General features: G+C 46.5%; 1 protein-coding gene across 1 annotated transcript in view; it reads left to right on the top strand.

The window, feature by feature from the left end:
• Positions 1–214: 214 nt before the first annotated feature.
• The window catches only part of ESX1 (ESX homeobox 1), a 36,441-nt gene continuing 17,699 nt past the window's right edge, over positions 215–18,956 (top strand). Inside the window, exon 1 of the mRNA XM_059733124.1 lies at positions 215–468. Coding sequence (XP_059589107.1) covers positions 215–468 — 254 coding nt within the window. The remainder of the gene's footprint in view (positions 469–18,956) is intronic.

The raw sequence follows: 18,956 nt of genomic DNA, 5'->3' as shown, positions 1-18,956 counted from the left end.
GACCACCCTCCTCTACTGCAGTGAAACCTGAACCATCTACTGACACCGTATTAAAACCCTTGAGAGCTTTTACCAGCGGCGCTTGCATCGAATCCTGGGGATCAAATGGGAGGACTGCCAGACCAGTGCGAGCGTCCTCCATGAAGGTGCATCCACCAGCATCAAAGCCTTGTTCTTGAGAAATCAACTCCAATGGACGGGCCACTGTGTCTAGATGTCTCAGAACCACCTCCTTCGCCAGATTCTCTTTTCCCAGCTCTCCGTTGGCCAACACTCAAAGGGCGGCCAAAGGAAATGGTACAAAGACACACTCAAGGTCACCCTCAAGCACGGAGGCATCGACACCAATGGCTGGGAGCCATTTGCTGAGGAGCAAGTTGCTGACCATTCAGTGTGGTGTCACCTGGTCCACCAAGGTGCACACCACTTCGAGGCCCGACAACTTGATAATGAGGTGGAATGGCAGCAGTAGAGGAAGAAGGAAACTAACCCAGGGCTGCGAATCCCACTCCCCCGCACAACAACATGCCCCCATTGCTGAAGAATGTGTGTATCCAGAATCGGGGTCCTCAACCACCTGAGAGCCCACCAAGCCTGATGGACGCCATCCTCAACTCCAAGGGACTGCCGACAACAACTGCGCAGTAAATTATGCTACTGCGCAGTTAGCTAGTACCTGTAAATACAGATACTAGATTAACTGCACAGTAGTTACTGCAAAGTAACACTTGTTACTCATTACAAATTTGCTCCTGGTCAACCTAGCCAGCAGGGGACCAGAGGGGAGAGGGGGCTCTCTGTCCCCTGCCCTGGTGCTCCTCAGCTCCCAGCTCCCCCTGGGAGCCGATCAGCATGGGGACCTGAGAGGTCTCTGCCCCCTGTCCCAGCGCTCAGCGTGGAGCTGGCAGCTGTGGAGGGCAAGCGGAGGTTGGAAACCCAGCCCCTATCTGTCCCTTGAAGCAGCTACTGCACAACAAGGAGTTGGCTGCTTGAGGGTTTGGGCACAGGATGGGAACTCAGCGCCTGCCAGCTCCACGGAGCAGCCAGCTCTGCACCAAGCAGGATAATTGCCAGCAAGCCCTGCTTCCCCTGCCTGGCATGGGGCTCACTGGCAGCTGCTCCACACCCAGGACAGTTCCTTGGAAGCCCTGCCTGGCAGGATCCTCGCTGGCAGCTGTGTTTTCCACAGGGCATGGGACCAGGAGAGCTCTGCCCACTACAAGGGCATTTACCTCCCAGCCTGGTGCACATCAGATCCTCTCCCAATGTGCAAAGGTCTGGGAGACAACAGCCACTGCAGCCAACAGAGCTCTCCTGGCCCTGTGCCCATTGGGACCTGTCCTGTGTCCCTTGCTAACCCCCAGGCTAGCACCCAGGGTACCCTGGCTGCTGCAGCAGGGACAGAGCAGGGCAGGAGCATCCTTGTACTGGCATGCCTACTGCAAATTAATAGCATGGTTAGACACACACATTAAGTATTTTCATGCCACCCTGAAGCACGCTAGGTACTAACAGAAAGACACGAGGGTGGAATATCCAAAGAACACCGGAGTTCCAGTTTCCAAAGTGACTCAGGAGCCTAAACACCATTGGCTGCGGAGCTGAAAAGACCTCCATCACTTTGGAAAGTAGGACTGAGGTGCTTTGGAAAGTTTTGCCTGTGGCACCCCCACACAGGACTCACAGCACAGTGCTGCCAGGAGTAGAGTGCCCCCACTTGCCCTTGGGCTGAAATAATCTTAATTAAGTGATTTTCTGAGCAGGCTGTTAAAGCTGTGGCTAAGAGGGGTTTTGGAGAAGACAGAGGTTCCAACAGCAACGAAAGCTAGAAAGGATTTTTAGTAGGTGTCTGCTTGGCTGAGTTCCTAAAGAAATTATTACTTTAATTATCTTGGGACTGTATTTTAAGTGATAGGCGAAGGCACCTAGAACCTTGGAATGGGTGTCTTCATATTGTTTGTAAAGTAAACGCAGAGACTAGCTGCAATGGGGCTCCACACAGGGCTGAGGGGTCACTCTAAGAGGAAACCTAAGTGAGGACACTCATGGAAGCAAGCAAGGATGATGTATCATCATATTTGCTTTGTTCACATGTGTGCTTAATACCCTGGATTATTCACAACAATATATGATAATGTAGCTTGTCAATATAATGAAATATCAGTGACAAGAGACCTGGCTACCCCTGCCTTTCCTGAGCGCAGAGGAGACTGTGCACCAATTTTGGTGACGCTCAAAAAGGCGGGTGTGATGGAAACCCAATCAACCGGGTTAAATGGCATCTCACAGACACATAGGCCTGGAAGGGACCTCGTGGGTCACTGAGTCTAAGATCAAGTTCTTGTCACAAATGTGTGGTACATGCTCAAACATCCCCGTTGCACAGGACTGGAGCTCTGAGCATTTTGTACCACATCACATTTCAGAGCTTCTCCCCTTTGCTGCAAGCCCCAGCTGAAAATACAATGCAACATGAGAGGGAGAAGCCATGAAAACCTGGAGCAGAAAGCAGAGCAGCGGGTCCATTACCCGACATGCTCTGCGGTTTCCCATGGGAAACCATAATCTACCAAAACGTCCTCATGGAAACGACTACTGACATCCCATGCTTGCACCAGTCTTGGGCCTTGTGACTGCCCGCTAGCCACAGGCAGCAGGTGCCAGGTGAAGTACCGTCCCGCTGGAGATGTGCATTCAAACTTGCAGGTGGGGGTGACATGTGCGGACAGCTGGTGACATCTTGTGGCCAACCTTAATATCACAGAGGAGAGTCCCCTTTTATGGACCTCGTTTACTGAGACGATGCTGGTGGGACGACTGCATCTATCCCACCGCGTACGGGCACCTTGTTGCATGTTTCTTGCAACGCATGTGCACTCCTCCTCCCCAGCCCCAGGTGTGCTCTGAGCAGTTTGGAGAGGCAGCATCAGCTTCCCTGAAATCAGAGTTCACCCTTTGAGTCTCAGCTTCCATCTTCCACCAAACTGGGCAGCTTCACGGGTAGCGACTGCTTTCTGCCTCAGCAAAATTAGTGGGTATGTGCGTCTGCATGTGCACATGTGCCCACTCTCTCTGCCCTTTCCCCATCAAATAGTCAGAGCTGCTCAGATGCATGTCATAGACCCTACTTCTTTGAGCCAACAAGGCCTCTCGCTCCGTTCCAGTGCTAATGGCCTGTACTCACAGAGTACGAGGTCCTGAGTTGTACCCTTGTTGTCCCCATAAGGGTCAGAGTGGTCCTGGTTTACTATGAAATCCTTGGTGGTCCCCCAGATCTTCAGGCAGCTGTGGTTCCCCTCCAGTCCCATGGGGCTCTAAGTGGGTGACCCAGTAAAGAATCACCCTTAGATATAAAAGATGTCACATGGTTTCTACCAGCATCGCTGCCCCAGGCACCAGCCCACTTCCTGTCTTCTTAGCCCAGAGCCCCCTTCTCTACCCTTTGCCCACTATCTGGGATTCCTTAGAGCTCTGCTTCAGGCCATAGGAAGAAAAATCTCCCAGGACAAGGCCTGATATGAAAATTAAACAATTAAGATCTCAAATTGCAGAGCATAGTTAAAAAAAAAAAAATCCCTTTGATTTATTGTGCCTGATTTTCTGCCAGCCCTGGAAATGACCCTATTCATCAAGCTCATGCTTATTCACTCTGACAAGGTTCTTCCAGCAGGATTTTTTTTTAACGTACATAGGCTTTGCCACTCAGGAGGGGGCTGGCTGTATTTTATGGCGGTGCGTAAGCCTTGTAGCCGCACACAGGTGAGCAATGCCTGTTACCTTAAGGAGAGGTTAAGGTTTTAAAGCCTGACACTTGGCTAGAAACAGCTTGAGGTCACTCAAGAGGAGATTGGATATGCATCTAGCTGGGGTCATCTAGACCCAGTACTCTTTCCTGCTTATGCAGGGGGTCGGACTCGATGATCTATTGAGGTCCCTTCCGACCCTAACCTCTATGAATCTATGAATCTATGCATTCTGCATCGGGTTCATTACACCAACACCCTTTAGTCTAAAGCCAGAAGCCCAGCTTTCTAGGAAGTTACCCTCCCTTTCTTACTGAATGCAAATGATCCCTGGATTATACATATGTCCATATTTAATGAAGTACTGCAAACAAATCCAGCCTGTCTCCCTGGCTCATCATGGCTAGGGGTTGCCTACATGATGCTGAGCACACCAGAAGCAAAACAGCAGGGCAGATACTGTCATAGCCTATGGGTAAGATGCCACATTAGTGAAGCCTTGAGTTGGAGGCTGCGGTGCTTGTTTAGCCCACAAGTAAGATGACAATGATGATGATGATGATGACAACCCTATGCTGGGGCCAGGCTGGACCCTGGCTGAAGTAAGTGTTGCACTAGCCTAGAGACAAACATGAGCAAGACCCACATTTAAGAAAAAAAGAGGAATGATTGAAAACACATCATCTCAAAATGCATCACCATGTCATTCCAAAGCTCCGCTTGTCCTTGCCAAGACATCGTGGCAAATCAAGAGACTAAATGTAACGGGTGGACTGTGAAACAGAGGGATCTGAATCTCATTTGAAGGGGAAAAAAATCAAAGCAACCTGAACGGCAGCCTCATTCCTGCCACCCCCACGATGCGAGCAGTGCTTCCACTCCGCTCAGAGTGATGGATAACATTGGTTTCTAATGGATCGTTGTCTAGAGATCAACCACCTCAAGTCCTTGGACCCGCAGTAAATTAAATGTTTAATGCTGCTTTTGAACTCTAGCCTGAAGCCATTTGGGCAGTAAATCTGAGAGAAAGAGAGAGTTTAAACCTGCTTCTGTTTTTATCATGCAGAAGCTCAGCCAAATTTCCTCCCAGAAGCTTCAGTCAGGATTTCCATCATCCTGTCAGGAGCTCCCTCTAAGTGTCACAGCGGCCGGTTCCTCGTGAGCTGAGGATTGTGGTTGTGCGCTTCACCCTGCGGCAAGCTCCTGGGCTCACCCAGCGATATGCCGGGATGTGGGCATTGGCGTTTCTGACTTTGCTTCATGTCCTTTCGTGGAGTTTTAAAGGCAACCGAGGGCAAAGAGAAGCCCTCGGTGGGTAAGACTCCACTCAGTTTTCAAAGAGTTTCTCCTTCTTCCTTAAGGAAAGATTTGTGGCAGGGCCTGTGTGGTCAGCCGCATCCCTAAGGCTGGACATGGACCTTTCAAGGTTGCTAAAGCATGGCAAGAGCCACAAGATGTATATTTTTTGTTCACATTTGCACTCAAGGTGGAGATATTCAGGAGAGACCCAGCTCACTAGGGAGCTCATGGTTTTAGACTGGTGTTTTACTCATAGTCATAAGTTGTCAAGAGTCTCAGGGCTTATCTACACTAGAAAGCGATAGCTTAACTCTACAGGTACCAGAATGCAGTCCATCAGCATAACGGTACTTTTTAACAGCACGGCTATTCTTGAGTGGACAAGGAGCAATTGTACCAATGTACATCACCTTTATACCAGTATAACTGTGCCCTTCCCAGGGTACTTACTGACAAATTTACATAGGTGAAAAATCCCACGCTTCAAGTAGCAGCAAAAATACACGTAGACCGGAGCTAATGGAGTTAGGTGTCCACTGAAGTTCATGGGGATCGAGTGCCTAACACCATCAGGCCCCTGCAAAAATCCCAGCCCAGATGCATACTGGGCTGAACTCCTTTTCCTTGGGGTTGCATTAACACAAGAGCAGCTCTCCCTTTACCAGTTCACATACTCAGTTGTAGCATAGCCTATTCATCTGGCATATTTCCCACTTGCTCGGGATGGATCCTTTGGTCTGATATAGGAAAAAGCAGGCTCCAAGACCAAGGTGGGCTCTTACTGAGGATCATGTAGGGTTGTAACTATGCGTTCTGGGAGAGGACTGTGCCTAGGTGGCACTGGGAGGGAATCTGGGCCACTCGGTAATGTTATCTCCCTCCCTAAAATTCAAGCAGAGCTGCCCACAGATGTTTGTTCCCTCCATACAATCTATGCAGGCTTGTCTGCGGCTCCTGTCACCTTATTCCAGCACCACCATGGTGGTTAATTATGCATATCTTGCTCCATGCCCTCTACCACAACCACAGTCCTTTGTGGCACCAGAAGGCAACACCTCTGACCACAGGGATGGGGGGTGCCCAGCTGACTACTTCCCATTCTCCTTATTATCCCCTGGTTACTTGTGTCATAGAAATCACCTGTGTCACTCAGATTATATTCTCCATGCTGTTATTTGCACCCTGAGTCTGTGTCTCTCCTCATGTCATTCCAACTTGAGGATTTGAGTCCAACTTAGACAGAAAGCAGGTTGGAGGTTTCCCCGGAAAATGATGTTCATCTCTTGAATTCCTCCCTGCTTGTTAATCCTGCCTTTCTCCAGGACCAGAAAATAGCTTCCTCAATTTTTGTGCCAATCTTGTAAGCTTTAATCATTGGAGACCCAAATAGCTTTTCAAGATCCTTCGTCATTTTGTCTATTCCCCCTGAACATCTTAAAGTAACTCAAATGACACTGCAGCCTGATGGACCGGGGGCCTCAGGCTGGCGAGGTTATGGATTTATGGTTCCTAAAAGCAGTTAAATGTCATCCAACTGAGAGTTCAGGGCAGCTACATCTTCTAGGGTATAAAAAGAAGCCTTATCACATTTATAAATTGCTGTAGCGACTGCTTGATGTTACAGACAGCCAATTTCCAAAGGAGAAAGTCAGCATGAAGAGCACATCAGAGAGTCAGCAGGTACCACAACAGCCAAGTTTGCTTAAGGATATGATCCAAAGCCCACTGAAGTCTTGTAGAAAGACCCCAATTGACTTCACTGGGCTTGGGATCAGGACTTAATTTAGAAAATGGAAACCTTATTTTTTTTTAAAAACCCAACCAACACTGTTGACATCACTGCTCATGTGCATAGAGTTGAGTGGGCAAGTGTGCATGTACTGGATCAAGGTTGCCACGAATATCTTACCTTTAAGATGTGCATGGAGATGCTCAGGATATTTTTCTTGGTGACTGTCTATGTGCACCCCTTGAAGCTGAACGCCAATTCTGCATTCGTCGGCAAGCCCAGCTAGGAACGCCTGGAGCACAGTTTCACCAAGTGCTTATCTGCACAACTGCAAAACCAGTACCATCAGTTAGGGAAAAACAATTTCCCCCGGCAACTAGAGACAGCCTAATTGCCTAATCTGACAGGTTATTAATGGCTCGAGTCAACAAAAAGTATAATGAATGTTGATAACCACAGGTAGTGTGGACGCTTGGTACAGTCACTATCACTAGAAATCACTCTCACGAAGAGCTGCCACTGACTACAAGACTAAATTGTCTAATCTCTGTGGGTTTCATTTAACAGGTTTATCAATGTGATAAACAGACAAACCAGCATGTTAGTCCATTAAATGGAGCAGTGGAAGAGGCTAACAAGATGGAAGATATTTACTGTATTTATGTTCCAGGTCAACATAAGCTCAATCTGCTTCCCCCCATTGTCTTGAACATCCGTTTCCAGTACTCTCCCTCAAAATACAGCTGTTCTGGGGAAAGCTAGCACTCGCACCAGCTGTGAGGACAAGGGTAAAAAGGACTCTGCAACAAAACTAGCAAGGAGAATCAGGGAGCACAGTGTCATCAACGATTTCAGGATTTCATGGCAACTGCTGCCAGGCCTGGGGTTTTTTTTCCTCTAAGCCCTGCTTCCCAGCGTTGCACTATTACATGGGAATGCTAGATTTCATCTTAATGAAAAAAGGACATTTCTAGCCCTCATGGCGGCAGAAAAATCGTAAAAATACAAACGCTAAAATCCTCAAAACCAGATTGCAAATAAAAAGAACCCGCGTGTTTTATCTGTAAAGCTTCATGATGTTTAAGTTATCTTGTGATCGACTGGTGCCCAGCCCGCAGTGACTGACTAGCTAGAGGCAGCAATCCATGGATCAGTTGAGAATGAGGATAATGCACTGAAATCTTCCTCACGGTACTGGATGCCCTGAAAATGCAGTTATTTCGCATTCAGGAGGTCTGACGTTCGTTCATCCCTGTACCTGAGGCCAGGGCCAGGTTTGGTGGCTTCATACCATCCTCACCTAATGGAAAGTTTGTCACTGAACAGTTGCCTATTTGCCACAAAAAGAATGGATTTTGTATGCATTTTTACCTAATATCTCATTTTTGAAAAACATATGTTAAAATTTTTTTTTTTTTTAATCGACATCGAATAACTAAATTTAAGTTGCAATTTTTAGCGGGGTCCTCTTTTCTTCACTTGCTGCATCTTCTCGGGGAGGGAAATGAAGGGAGAGGAGTCAGAGATGAAAGGCTGAAACCCTGAGCTAAAAATAACCAAAGTTTTTTTCTAAAAAGGGAACATTTAGTTTCAATTCCCTTTGAAATTCTTCATAGAAACACTTACCATTTCTTACCACCCCAGACATCTTCTTTATGCCAACCGTATGCTGTGGTTTCACAAGGTCACATCCAAATTGGAGCAGCTCCAGACCAACGGTGGACTTCTCCAGTACCGTGCTGCATAGGAAACTTTGATCCCTCAGTCCCCTGCCATCCCACAGAGAGCAGAAATACTGTACCACCCTGGCCTCCACAGGGCTCCTGGAGCCTATTTCCTCACCCTGGGTGCATCTACATGAGACGCTTTACTGCCTGCCGCCGGGGTGGGCTCTGCCACCAGAGCCCAGGCAGGGACTACGTCCTCTTGCTCCCGCAGCAGGGAGCTTCAAGCTCCCCCACTTTGAGAGTGCAATCAGGGCACAGGGGCCTGGGAAATCCTTCTCTCCCAGCACAGGCCCCGCTCTCATGGTGCTGGCACTGGAAGATCCTCATCTCTCGGTCGTGGAGCTGATGCTGGGAACTCCCTGCTGGCGGGGGCTGGGGAACCTGTTCCCTGCCCGGCTCTGTGATCATGGAGCTGTGTGGGGAACAGGCAGGGGGGCAATCCCTGCCCTTCCAGGGGCTCGCTGCTAGCTGCCCCACTGGCAGCTTGGGACAGGAGGCTGGGACCTGCCCCACCTCTGTAGCTCTTTCCAAGTCCCCTGCTCCGATCAGGGAGCTGGGGCCGAGAGCTCCCTGCTGCCAGAGCAGGGGGACATTGTCCCTGCCCCAGCAGCAGGCAGCCCTCCAGGGGCAGGGAGCAATGTCCCAGCCCTGGCCAGGAGACAGCTGTGCTCTCTGCCAGCCCCTGAGCTAGCATCCAGGGCCCATTGCAAGGCCCCAGGAAGCAAGCCATTAGCAGCAAATCTGCTCCTGCTTCCCAACACATACGAACACCTTCCTGGGAGCATTTACTAGCAAGTGTAAACTGCTCCCAGATCTAATGCACGTGTAGACACACCCCCTGAGTCCTGGATTTAATTCTACCTGTTCATGATATGTTCCTTTCCAGTGTCTCGTGGCAGATAGCATACCCCCACACTTGTAGCTAAAACAGGATGCTTCAAAAAGCGGTACTCTGGTAGAGTTAATATACTGAGCTTCGACACATGGCCTATCAATAATCAAATCTTTGAGTTGCTGAAATACTCAATTAAATGCATCTTGAGGCTATCGACTACATGAAAGCACCTCCCCACAAAGGTACAGTGTGTGGTTTCTATTGAGCTGGATGCATTTTGGCTAACATATTTGACTGACGTCTCCTATGAAGAACCTCAGCAGGAGAATCCTCCATTGTAATAAGAACTTAAGCTTCCTGAAATGGCAAGCAACAGTAGCCCCTGGTAATGATTTTGCCTGTGCTAATACAATGCTCCCTCACGTCGCATAAGGCCCTTGTGTCACAGCCCTCCTCCTTGCAGTTGTGCACAAAGCTCCCATTTGGGTTCTTGCTCACATCAGGAGTACAGGGGATCAGAAAACAAAATGTCAGCCGCTCGGAAAAGTTTGACATTTCAAAATAAGTTTCTGTCCCAAACTGGGATGAAAAGTCAGACTCTCAAAGTAACACACAGGAAGAAATTGTTCCACAGCATTTAGACTGGGAAACAGCTACATGACTCCATCAGAACAAAGCACTTCAATAATGTTGAGATATTTCATTTGGATAATACTCAAATATTATATTCATTAAGCTAGACTGTGATGTGCTACGCTTTGTCCTATGTCTCAAACCAAAGCAAGACAACAGAAGCAAAATGCTTCTGTTCAAAGTAAAGCTGCACTGAAATCAGCATGTTCCTGCAAAACACCTCAAAGCGTAGGTAGAAAGCAGAATACATTTCCAACTCTAAGCAGGCATTCTCAAAAAACCATGAACATGCCCAGTACAACAATACAACGACTAAAAGCATGTCTCCTAAAGTGCAGGATTAAAGATTTGTAAATCTGATGCAAAAAACAGGCAGGGATGTTATCATCACTCAATGCTGAGACTGCAAGTGTGCCCAGAGATCACCCAAGCCACTCACTCCACGGTGCCAGGTGCTTTACAAACACAGCCTCCATCCCTAAGAGCTAGGGCTGGGTTTTGTGTTAGTTTAACTGGTTATATCTAAATAAGAAACTCACTGAAGAGCCCAAAAAGAGCTGATCGCAATCAAAATAGCCTCACATTGGGATAACTTGTCCTAGTCAGAAAATCTGTTCTTGTTGGTGTATCCCAGAATCTCAAAATGATTTATAAACAGCAGTTTAACCTCTTGAGATGCCTCTGCGGCAGGTATTTTGTCATTCTGCAGATGGATACAATGAGGCACAGAAAAGTTACACAAACGTTGCCCCAAATCACATAACGAAGCAGCATTCAAGGCAGGAAGAGAACTCAGACTCTTCCCTCCCAATCCCCTCTTCTAACAGCTGGACTAGAAGAAAAGGAAAAAACAAGTAAGACTATATGGGTGAGGAAGAAAGAAGCTAGTACGTGTCACAGCTGAGGCTGATGGAGAGATACATGCACAGACCTTTACTCTGAGATCACAATAACCTAGTAGGGTGCAGACACTCAAATATAAGGAAAGTTTGTTTAACCAAATAATTTACTCCATAGAGGTGCGATCCTGCAAGCATGAGTGACACCGGCTGCAACACAATGAAAGGAGGTGCTCATGCTCTGGTGTTTGTAGGCTTAATCACTATATTGGTCTGTTATTGTATACAGGTCCAGACTGCAGACTGTACTCATCTCTGAACTCCTTCTCCACACTTCATACATGACATTGCTGTCCCCTCAAGGGAGGGATCACAGATGGACGCAAAAGACCCAGAACCACAGCAGAATCCCCAAATCCACTGAAAACAAACTGCCAGAGGTTCGATAAAACATTTGAGGGTGAATAGCACTCAGCGGTATTGGCTAAGCAGGTGCTAGACCATTCCTTTTCCTTGAAATATAAGCCATAGTAAGGGAACCGTACGCTTGTGTTTGCTCAGAAGTCCACGGCAGGTGCAGTCGGCGCTCAGCCTGCTGCCCAAAGGCTTGTCTTCTGATCTCACGATGGATTTTTTGACCTTCTTACCAATTAAGTCAAAGAAGGGCAAAACTATTCACTGACAATAGGATGAAAATGCAAGCATCAACACGCAACTTCCACTAATGCTAGTGGCAGGCTAGATTAACCCTTCTGGGCTTTCTTTACCTTTCATTCATGCTTTCCAGCATTTTCCACAAGAGGGAGCACAACAATCGCCTTCCTTATACTTTCCATCTCTCACAGCTAGCTGTTTTTAAGATGCTCTGTTTCTTCATTATTGTCCACACCGGGCACATCTACACAAGACATGGATTGCATAGTTGACTAATTAGCTGCACATTAAACATCTCAGCATCTACACACGCACCCCTAATACGCTGGAGTAAATTAATTTACTCCTCAGCAGGATCGTACTTTTAAATACGAGTATTATCCTGCTGCAGAATAAAAACCGCAGCAGTGCACTTGTAGACACTGGAGGGGCATGAGGGTGCTTCAGTGCAGGGGCTGCCTGCTAGCCCTGCACTTACGTTCTCTTGTGCCCCTGCCAGTCCCTCTGCCGCACACTGAGTCAGGGGGCATGAACGGCGCATACCCATGTTGGCTGGGGTCACAGCTGTGCTGGCGGTGGCAGGAGCCCAGTGGCAGTGAGTGGGGAGCTCCCACAGACACCACCAGCACTGTCAGCAGCAGGGGGTGGCAGCGAGCTCCAACCGAGGGTCGGCAACCACCCACAGGTGCCGCCAGCAGTGTTGGCAGCAGACAGCAGGGATTGCTGACCACCCACAGATGCCACCAGTGGTACTGGCTGTGGGGTGGCAAGTGGCGACTGCCCATAAGGGATGCACCACCACACTCAGGGGGTGCACATGCACCCGTGTGCACCCCCCTATGCGTCATCCCTATCAGGGGGACTCTTGGGGTGGTAGTCTGACCTTTGGGGGCCCCTACCAGCTGGGGTTGCTCCTCCCCAGCTCCACATGCTGTGCATGAATAAACTGTGGAGCTTATTGCTCCGGAGTTAATTGCCCCCAGGTACACATTCAAATGGCACACCCAGAAGAAATAAACTCCAGAGCAATAAGCTCTACAGTTTATTCATGCCGTGTGCCAAAATAGCACATGTCAATGCACCCAGTGAAAGCCAGAATAATCTGATTTATACAGCACCCTGCTGAGTGGGCTGCTCTACTGGCATCCAAGATGACGAAGTCTCTTCCTCTAGCAACTTAATATCTAATGACCCTCCAAACCACCCCTATGCAAAACTCCTGGTGCCATCAACAGGTAGCAGCATTCAGGATGGTTAATCCTGCCCTAAAACCCATCTACCTGAATGTTAAGGCATTTCTGTTTTCATCACAATAGTAAGACATGAGGTGCACCCTAGAAAGAGATAACTATAAGTGCAGGGTTTGTGTGTTAGGGGCAAGAGGAAGATGACTAGATTTCTCTAACCACCCAAAACATACCTTGACCCCCCCTAGCAATGCACATCCCTAGAAATAACCCATAAAACAACATTCCCATGGTTGTCCCGTGCTAGGAGCAAGCCTTTTGTGTGTCAGAGAGTTTTATTACAACTCAGTTGTCTTTCTACAACACCTTTTTAAACTTCTAAGATTTCCTTTTAATGCTGCCAATCTGAAAATAAAACAGTAAAAAAAAAAAAAAAAAAAAGAGGATAAAACTCAGATCCAAGTTTTTCCTAATGCTCTTGACTTCACTTTGCTGGAATTGCTATGCAATCATAGAAAAGTAGGGCTAGAAGAGCTCTCAGGAGCTCTAGTCCAGCCCCCCGCTCAAGTCACGTTTGTCTCCAGCTAATTCATCCCAAGCAGAATCACAGAAAGGTAAAGTGAGGACTGAGTCCCAATTCAACAAAGCACTCAAGGAACTGCTAAAGTCCCAATGACTTCAGTGGGAATAGATTTTATTCTATGCTTGTACCATGATCATCACCATAATACCACATGCTTAAAGTTAAGCTTTTGGTTAAAATCCCTGATGGCTTGAAGCCTTAACAATATACAGTGCTTGTTTCCCTTGATAATAAAATGTTGTCGTGTACCTGGCAAGTTGATTGATTTAAGTTAGCCCTAACTGGTACACACAAAAATTAAACTAAAAAAGACAAAATTAAACTATAAAAGCCTGTTCTTTTTTTTTTAAATCTGTGAATTCAAACAATATACTCTAAATGCTCACTCCTTTTTCCTAGTGAAGTTTGAGAGGGAAGCATGAGCTAGACCACATTTTGTTATACACGTAAGATGTTACAAGCAGCTCTCAGATACTACAAGTAACGTAGGAATGTGCTTGACTGGGGTGGTGTTTTGTCCCCCTTTGGGCTGACATGGCTTTAAATTAAATCAAGCATTAAATAGGTCCAATACTCCTTTCTGTGCTACTGGGGTGAATCAGAAGTGGGCCTGCTGACATCAGTTATACATGTGTAAAAGGGATGGGAATCCGACGCAAGTCCTGGACTAGCCCAGCAGAGGGAGCTTACAAAGCTAACGTGGAATTACTGTGTGCTTTCACAAAAGGTGGCACCTGACTAACTTGTTCTGTTACTCTTTAAGGGGCTACCCTTGTCCTACCTGCTGCCTAATTTCAGACTAATATGGCCAACCGCTTCTCTTTTAAGATTATAAAGAGGCATTAGTTACTCCAAAATGCAATGCGTCTCATAACACAGGCCTCTGACTAATGCTATCGTGCATCCTCATTTCCATGAACTTCCCCAACAATGAACAGCGTTGCATGGTTCATGGTAATGCATGAATGGACTGATTATGAAGGGAACACAGTTAAAGGCATTCAGCTGCTTGATACACAGTTTTGCATTTAACTTTATCGGGTAAATGCAGGACAATAGTTTTCCCGGACAACGAGTGTTATAACAGTACTATCAAGGTTTGGTGGCAATTACCAGTGAGTACTTACTAAGCTGGAACCTGGGACATGCTGTTAAATCCCCTGGTGTGCCACAGACCTCTCATGTAGCTTGGAGCAAGTCCTTTTCTCCTTCCTTGGATGAGTAATAAAAGCACAGGTTATGAAATTATGATGCAATTGATGCCACAGTAACAAGAGAAGAACAGTCAAGAGTTACCCAAGCACTACCATTTACATCAGTAGGGGCCAACTTTTTTGGCAGATGTGCCACAAATTAGCCCTGCACCCTCCTTGAGTGCCACTCTGATCCCTTTCCCCTGCCTGAGCTGCCGCTCTACTGCCTACCCCTTCCCTGATCTGTCATGGGCCACACACCTGTTGCAGACTGGCCACCCCTGATTTCTCTCTCCAAACACCAACATCAGTGGAACCGTTCCTGATAAGAAAATTAAGGACATGCATAAGTGTACTCAGGTTTTACATAGTATTTCAAAGGGCATAGTTATACCCTGTTCTATACCTAGGGAACACTGGAGAACCTAAATTGCCACTGTGGTATAACACCTGGGAAGTGATTTTTTTTTTTCCTATTAACCATTACAACTAGCTAACTCGTACACGGAGAAAATGACTAACCATCAAAACAGGAACAGATTTTCAGCACTTATTGTGAAGAAAAAACAGGGTTATTTTTAGGACTATATATATATATATATATATATATATATATATATATATATATATATATATATATAAATATATATATTATTTATGCTTCCAAAATAAACATTTCATACATATATATATATATATATATATATATATATATATACACACACACACACACACACACACACACACCATATATATATATATGTATATATGTTCATACACACACATATATATATGAAGTGTTTATTTTGGAAGCATAAGTAATTTTGCAAATCATTAATGTGTCAGCATCAGAGGTGTGGGTGCTTTTCTGTGGGACTTTTCAGCAGTAGGTCTCAAGACACTTTACAAAGGAGGCATCTCCATTTTACCCAAGGGGAAACCAAGACACACAGCGGCAAAGCGACTTGCCCAAAAAGGCCAGTAACAGAGCTGGGAATAGATCCCACTTTCTAAGTTCCTGTGTTCTCAGCACAAACACAGCCGTGATAATAATGATCTTATAACAATTTGGTGATGGTACCATTGCTTCATGTTTCTGTCTTTGCCAGTGTGTTGCCATCTCAGAAGAGAAGCATCTCTACTTTAGCCAGGTTTGCTTAACTGAAGAGATCATTCTGCCTCTCCGTATCATAGCCATATATACATAACACAATATAGACCATTGGTATCATCTTGGTGGCAGGAAAGTATTGCCCAGAATTAGAGTTCCTAATTTGCACTACTGTAAATGACCATCTTAGCTCATGTCTACATCATCCATTTTATGACTGCCCTACCTCCAAGGGAATCATTGCAACAGAGTAGATACTAGGAAGCCTACCTACAGCTCTGCAGGGCTAACCAGCTTCACAAGCAAAAAGAAATGGAGTCGTTTCATTCTTCCTTGCACGCATCCCCCATTTGTCATCCTGGAGTTAATCATCTCTGTTCAGTACCAGGACAACTGGCATGTGGAAAGTCAGGCTAGCACAGTACATGGGCAATGACTGGAAATGCATTTCAGGCCAGGATGAAGACACGTTGGCAGAACTGTAGAAAATACTTGTTCAGATGTCCCCCTACACTCTACCTGCTTCTAACTGGTGTCATTAATCCCTCTCCTTTTATGAGACTGCTTCTGTTTTATTTAAAAACACACAGATGAATGTACAGTAGAGACCTCACCGGAAGCAAACCACAACAAAAAGGCAGCGAGAACTCACGAGTTGTACCTCACCTCAGCAGGTTTCATTTTCCACATCGAAAACGCTCTTGCCATGGGCTCATTCCCATACCAATCCTCAGAGAAAAGAGACTGGCTCTGCCGAGCCAGCACAACCTGCCTAAGGAAAGCAGGTTGCACTAGAGATCCTCCCATGTAGACATTACCATTGGTCATCCTAAAAGCCAATTCTAATGGCAAAAGGACTTAAGCCATTAACAGATCACAAACCAGCAACTATAACTCTCTCATCGTTACTACCATGGGAAAGACCATCTTTTCTTACATATGAACCTTGTCTTTTCACCAAAAGCAGCTGGTGAAAACTGGGGCACATTACATGCAGGAAAACCAGATCCCCACACATCCAGACATGTGGCAGCAGTGAAATGATGGAAGCATTATTTGCCATGGCTCTGTGAGGTACAGCAATGAATGCTGCCACCACTGCCCTCCTGCTACATTTCCAGACCCACGGGGAGTCCCTCATCTGGATGACATGGCCCCATGCACCAGACTGAGCCATCACGCAGGATCAGCCCATGGCCAGGATTGTGTGCACCAGGTCAGACCCGGCACATGGCCCCAGACCCAGGGCACAGGGTTGGGCGCACTGCACCAGGTCTGACCCAACACACCGGGTTGGACTGAGAGTCCCATCCAGCCCGTGGAGCCAGCAGCAGGCTTTCTAGCTCCTGCTACTCAGTTTCTACAAAGAAAATTCCTTTTCTTAATCCTCTCTCTCAAACAAGGTGTGTATTATATAGAGGCGGCATGCTGTACACTAGAAAATATGGTAATTCTCCCACAAAATCCAGCATAGCCCAGAGCATTGCAAAAGAGCAGCAAATGCAAAAATAAATCATTGGTAATCATACAGAGATGTCCTTAACTAGCTCCTCTGGCTCCCTGTCTTCAAACAGAAGGCAGCAGCCTGAGCCACTTGCCACACAAAATTGGGCCAAAGGATCGATCTAATTCAAACCATTTTTCTAGAGTCTGCATTCATGAGAAGGCTTCTGGATTGACTATGGTTAGCAGAGGAGCAAATCTGCCTTTCCCAGCCAAAGAAGCAAGCGGCTGCCAGCTTGAAGGCAGCAGAAACAGCTCCAACAGTAACAATACATCTAAAATACAAACAAGAACGTGTACATTATAGTTTCATAGGTGTTGGGGGCGGGAAGGGACCTTACAGATCATCCTGTCCAGCCCCCCTGTTATAATTAAAATAGGTTTCAAAAACAAGCAAAAGTGGTCACATGAGCGATGCCATTGTGGTCTGGGGAAAGCTCTCTACACTCTTGTATATGTATAATCTTAGCCTTTCCGTACCGTCTTTGTAAATCTCTTGAGAAAACTCAAATCCAAAAAGAAATGGAGAGAAAAATATGCTAAAACATGCTGCTTCTGAAGATCCAAAAAAGATGAGTTTGAAATCTGAAATGTTTCTTTCATGGATACTAGTTAAAGTTGTTTTCTTCCTTCTTCCTCCTATGAATACTCGAACTGAAAAGAGTAACTTGTAGCTGAGTATACAAATAACGATGCTCTGGTACAAGAAGCAATTAAAGAAAGCTAAGAGCCTTGTCTCTGTTTAGCTTCAAAGAGTAGCTATGTTAGCAGGCAGCAGAAGTAAGCTATTATCCGCAAGGTAGGCTCTGGCCTGAGAAGTATGTGGGACACCTGTCCCATGGGGCTCTGTCTTGCAGGTCTTGTGTGCTCAGAGCTCCCACGGAGGCTCACAGACATCTTAGGCATCCACAGCCCCCAGAAGTGGATCAATAATAGAAAAGAGAGGGTTTGTCTACCTAATGGCATGCCCCTACCTAGTGACCCACCACGCAGCTGGAAATCCACCAGTGACTCTGCTCTAGGCTGCCCTCGCAGACCAATGAGGTGAGACTGCTAAATAATCACGTGACTCCAGGAGCAAGGACTCGAAGACAAAAGTACTGAGGTGAGCAATAAAATGACAAGGGCTGGCAATGCTGCAAACAGCTCCTCGCAGATTATAAAAGCCCAGTCAGCAGTAAAAGACCCGTACGATTAGGTTCTTCTAGACCACTGCTTCAGACAGATCTTGTCATTCATACAGCTGTCTTTGATGACCAAACTCCTTCGAGAACCTAATGCAAAAAAACTAGCAGGGTTTCTGTAGGCTCCGCTTTGTGAGAGTGTGTCAAGTGCCTTGGCAACAGGACTGCAAAGGTGGTAGAAGAGTCCTGAAACACAGAGTGCAACCAGGACTGCACACAGATACCCAGAAAAATACTCTGCTACAGTCCTTTTTGTCCCCACAAGTCATAAATCAATTATACTGTAAATCGCTTCATCTTATGATGGTCCAGAATTAGCCAGCAGCATGCCAATCTTTGCCTCATTTGTATTGTAATGGATCGTATATTGCACTCTTTAATATGCAACATATGCAGCACAAGATGGAAGAGGATGTTTGTCATGCATAGTATAGCTTCTTTTCCCAGAAGGCAGATGTTTTGATCACTTTACAGTATCTGGAGGTGTTCACCTAACCAAGAAGACAAGCCACATATTCTGGTTTTATTACAGAAGTCTTACGGCATTGCAGCCTTCGTTGATGTAAATCCACCCATCAATATTGACTTCAAGGGAACCACATCCATTTATAGAGCTGTCCCATAGTGCTCCATCCTGCAGTTCTTGCACACGCCGAACTCTAAGTAAGGCTCACACCCCTCACCTTGGGGGTACACGGTCAGCAGAGCTGAGCCAGCAAAATGAAGGCCCAGCAAA

The sequence above is a fragment of the Alligator mississippiensis genome, chromosome 8 (assembly GCF_030867095.1).
Source record: "Alligator mississippiensis isolate rAllMis1 chromosome 8, rAllMis1, whole genome shotgun sequence".
NCBI lineage: Eukaryota > Metazoa > Chordata > Crocodylia > Alligatoridae > Alligator > Alligator mississippiensis.
This window is presented reverse-complemented; position numbering and strand designations above follow the sequence as displayed.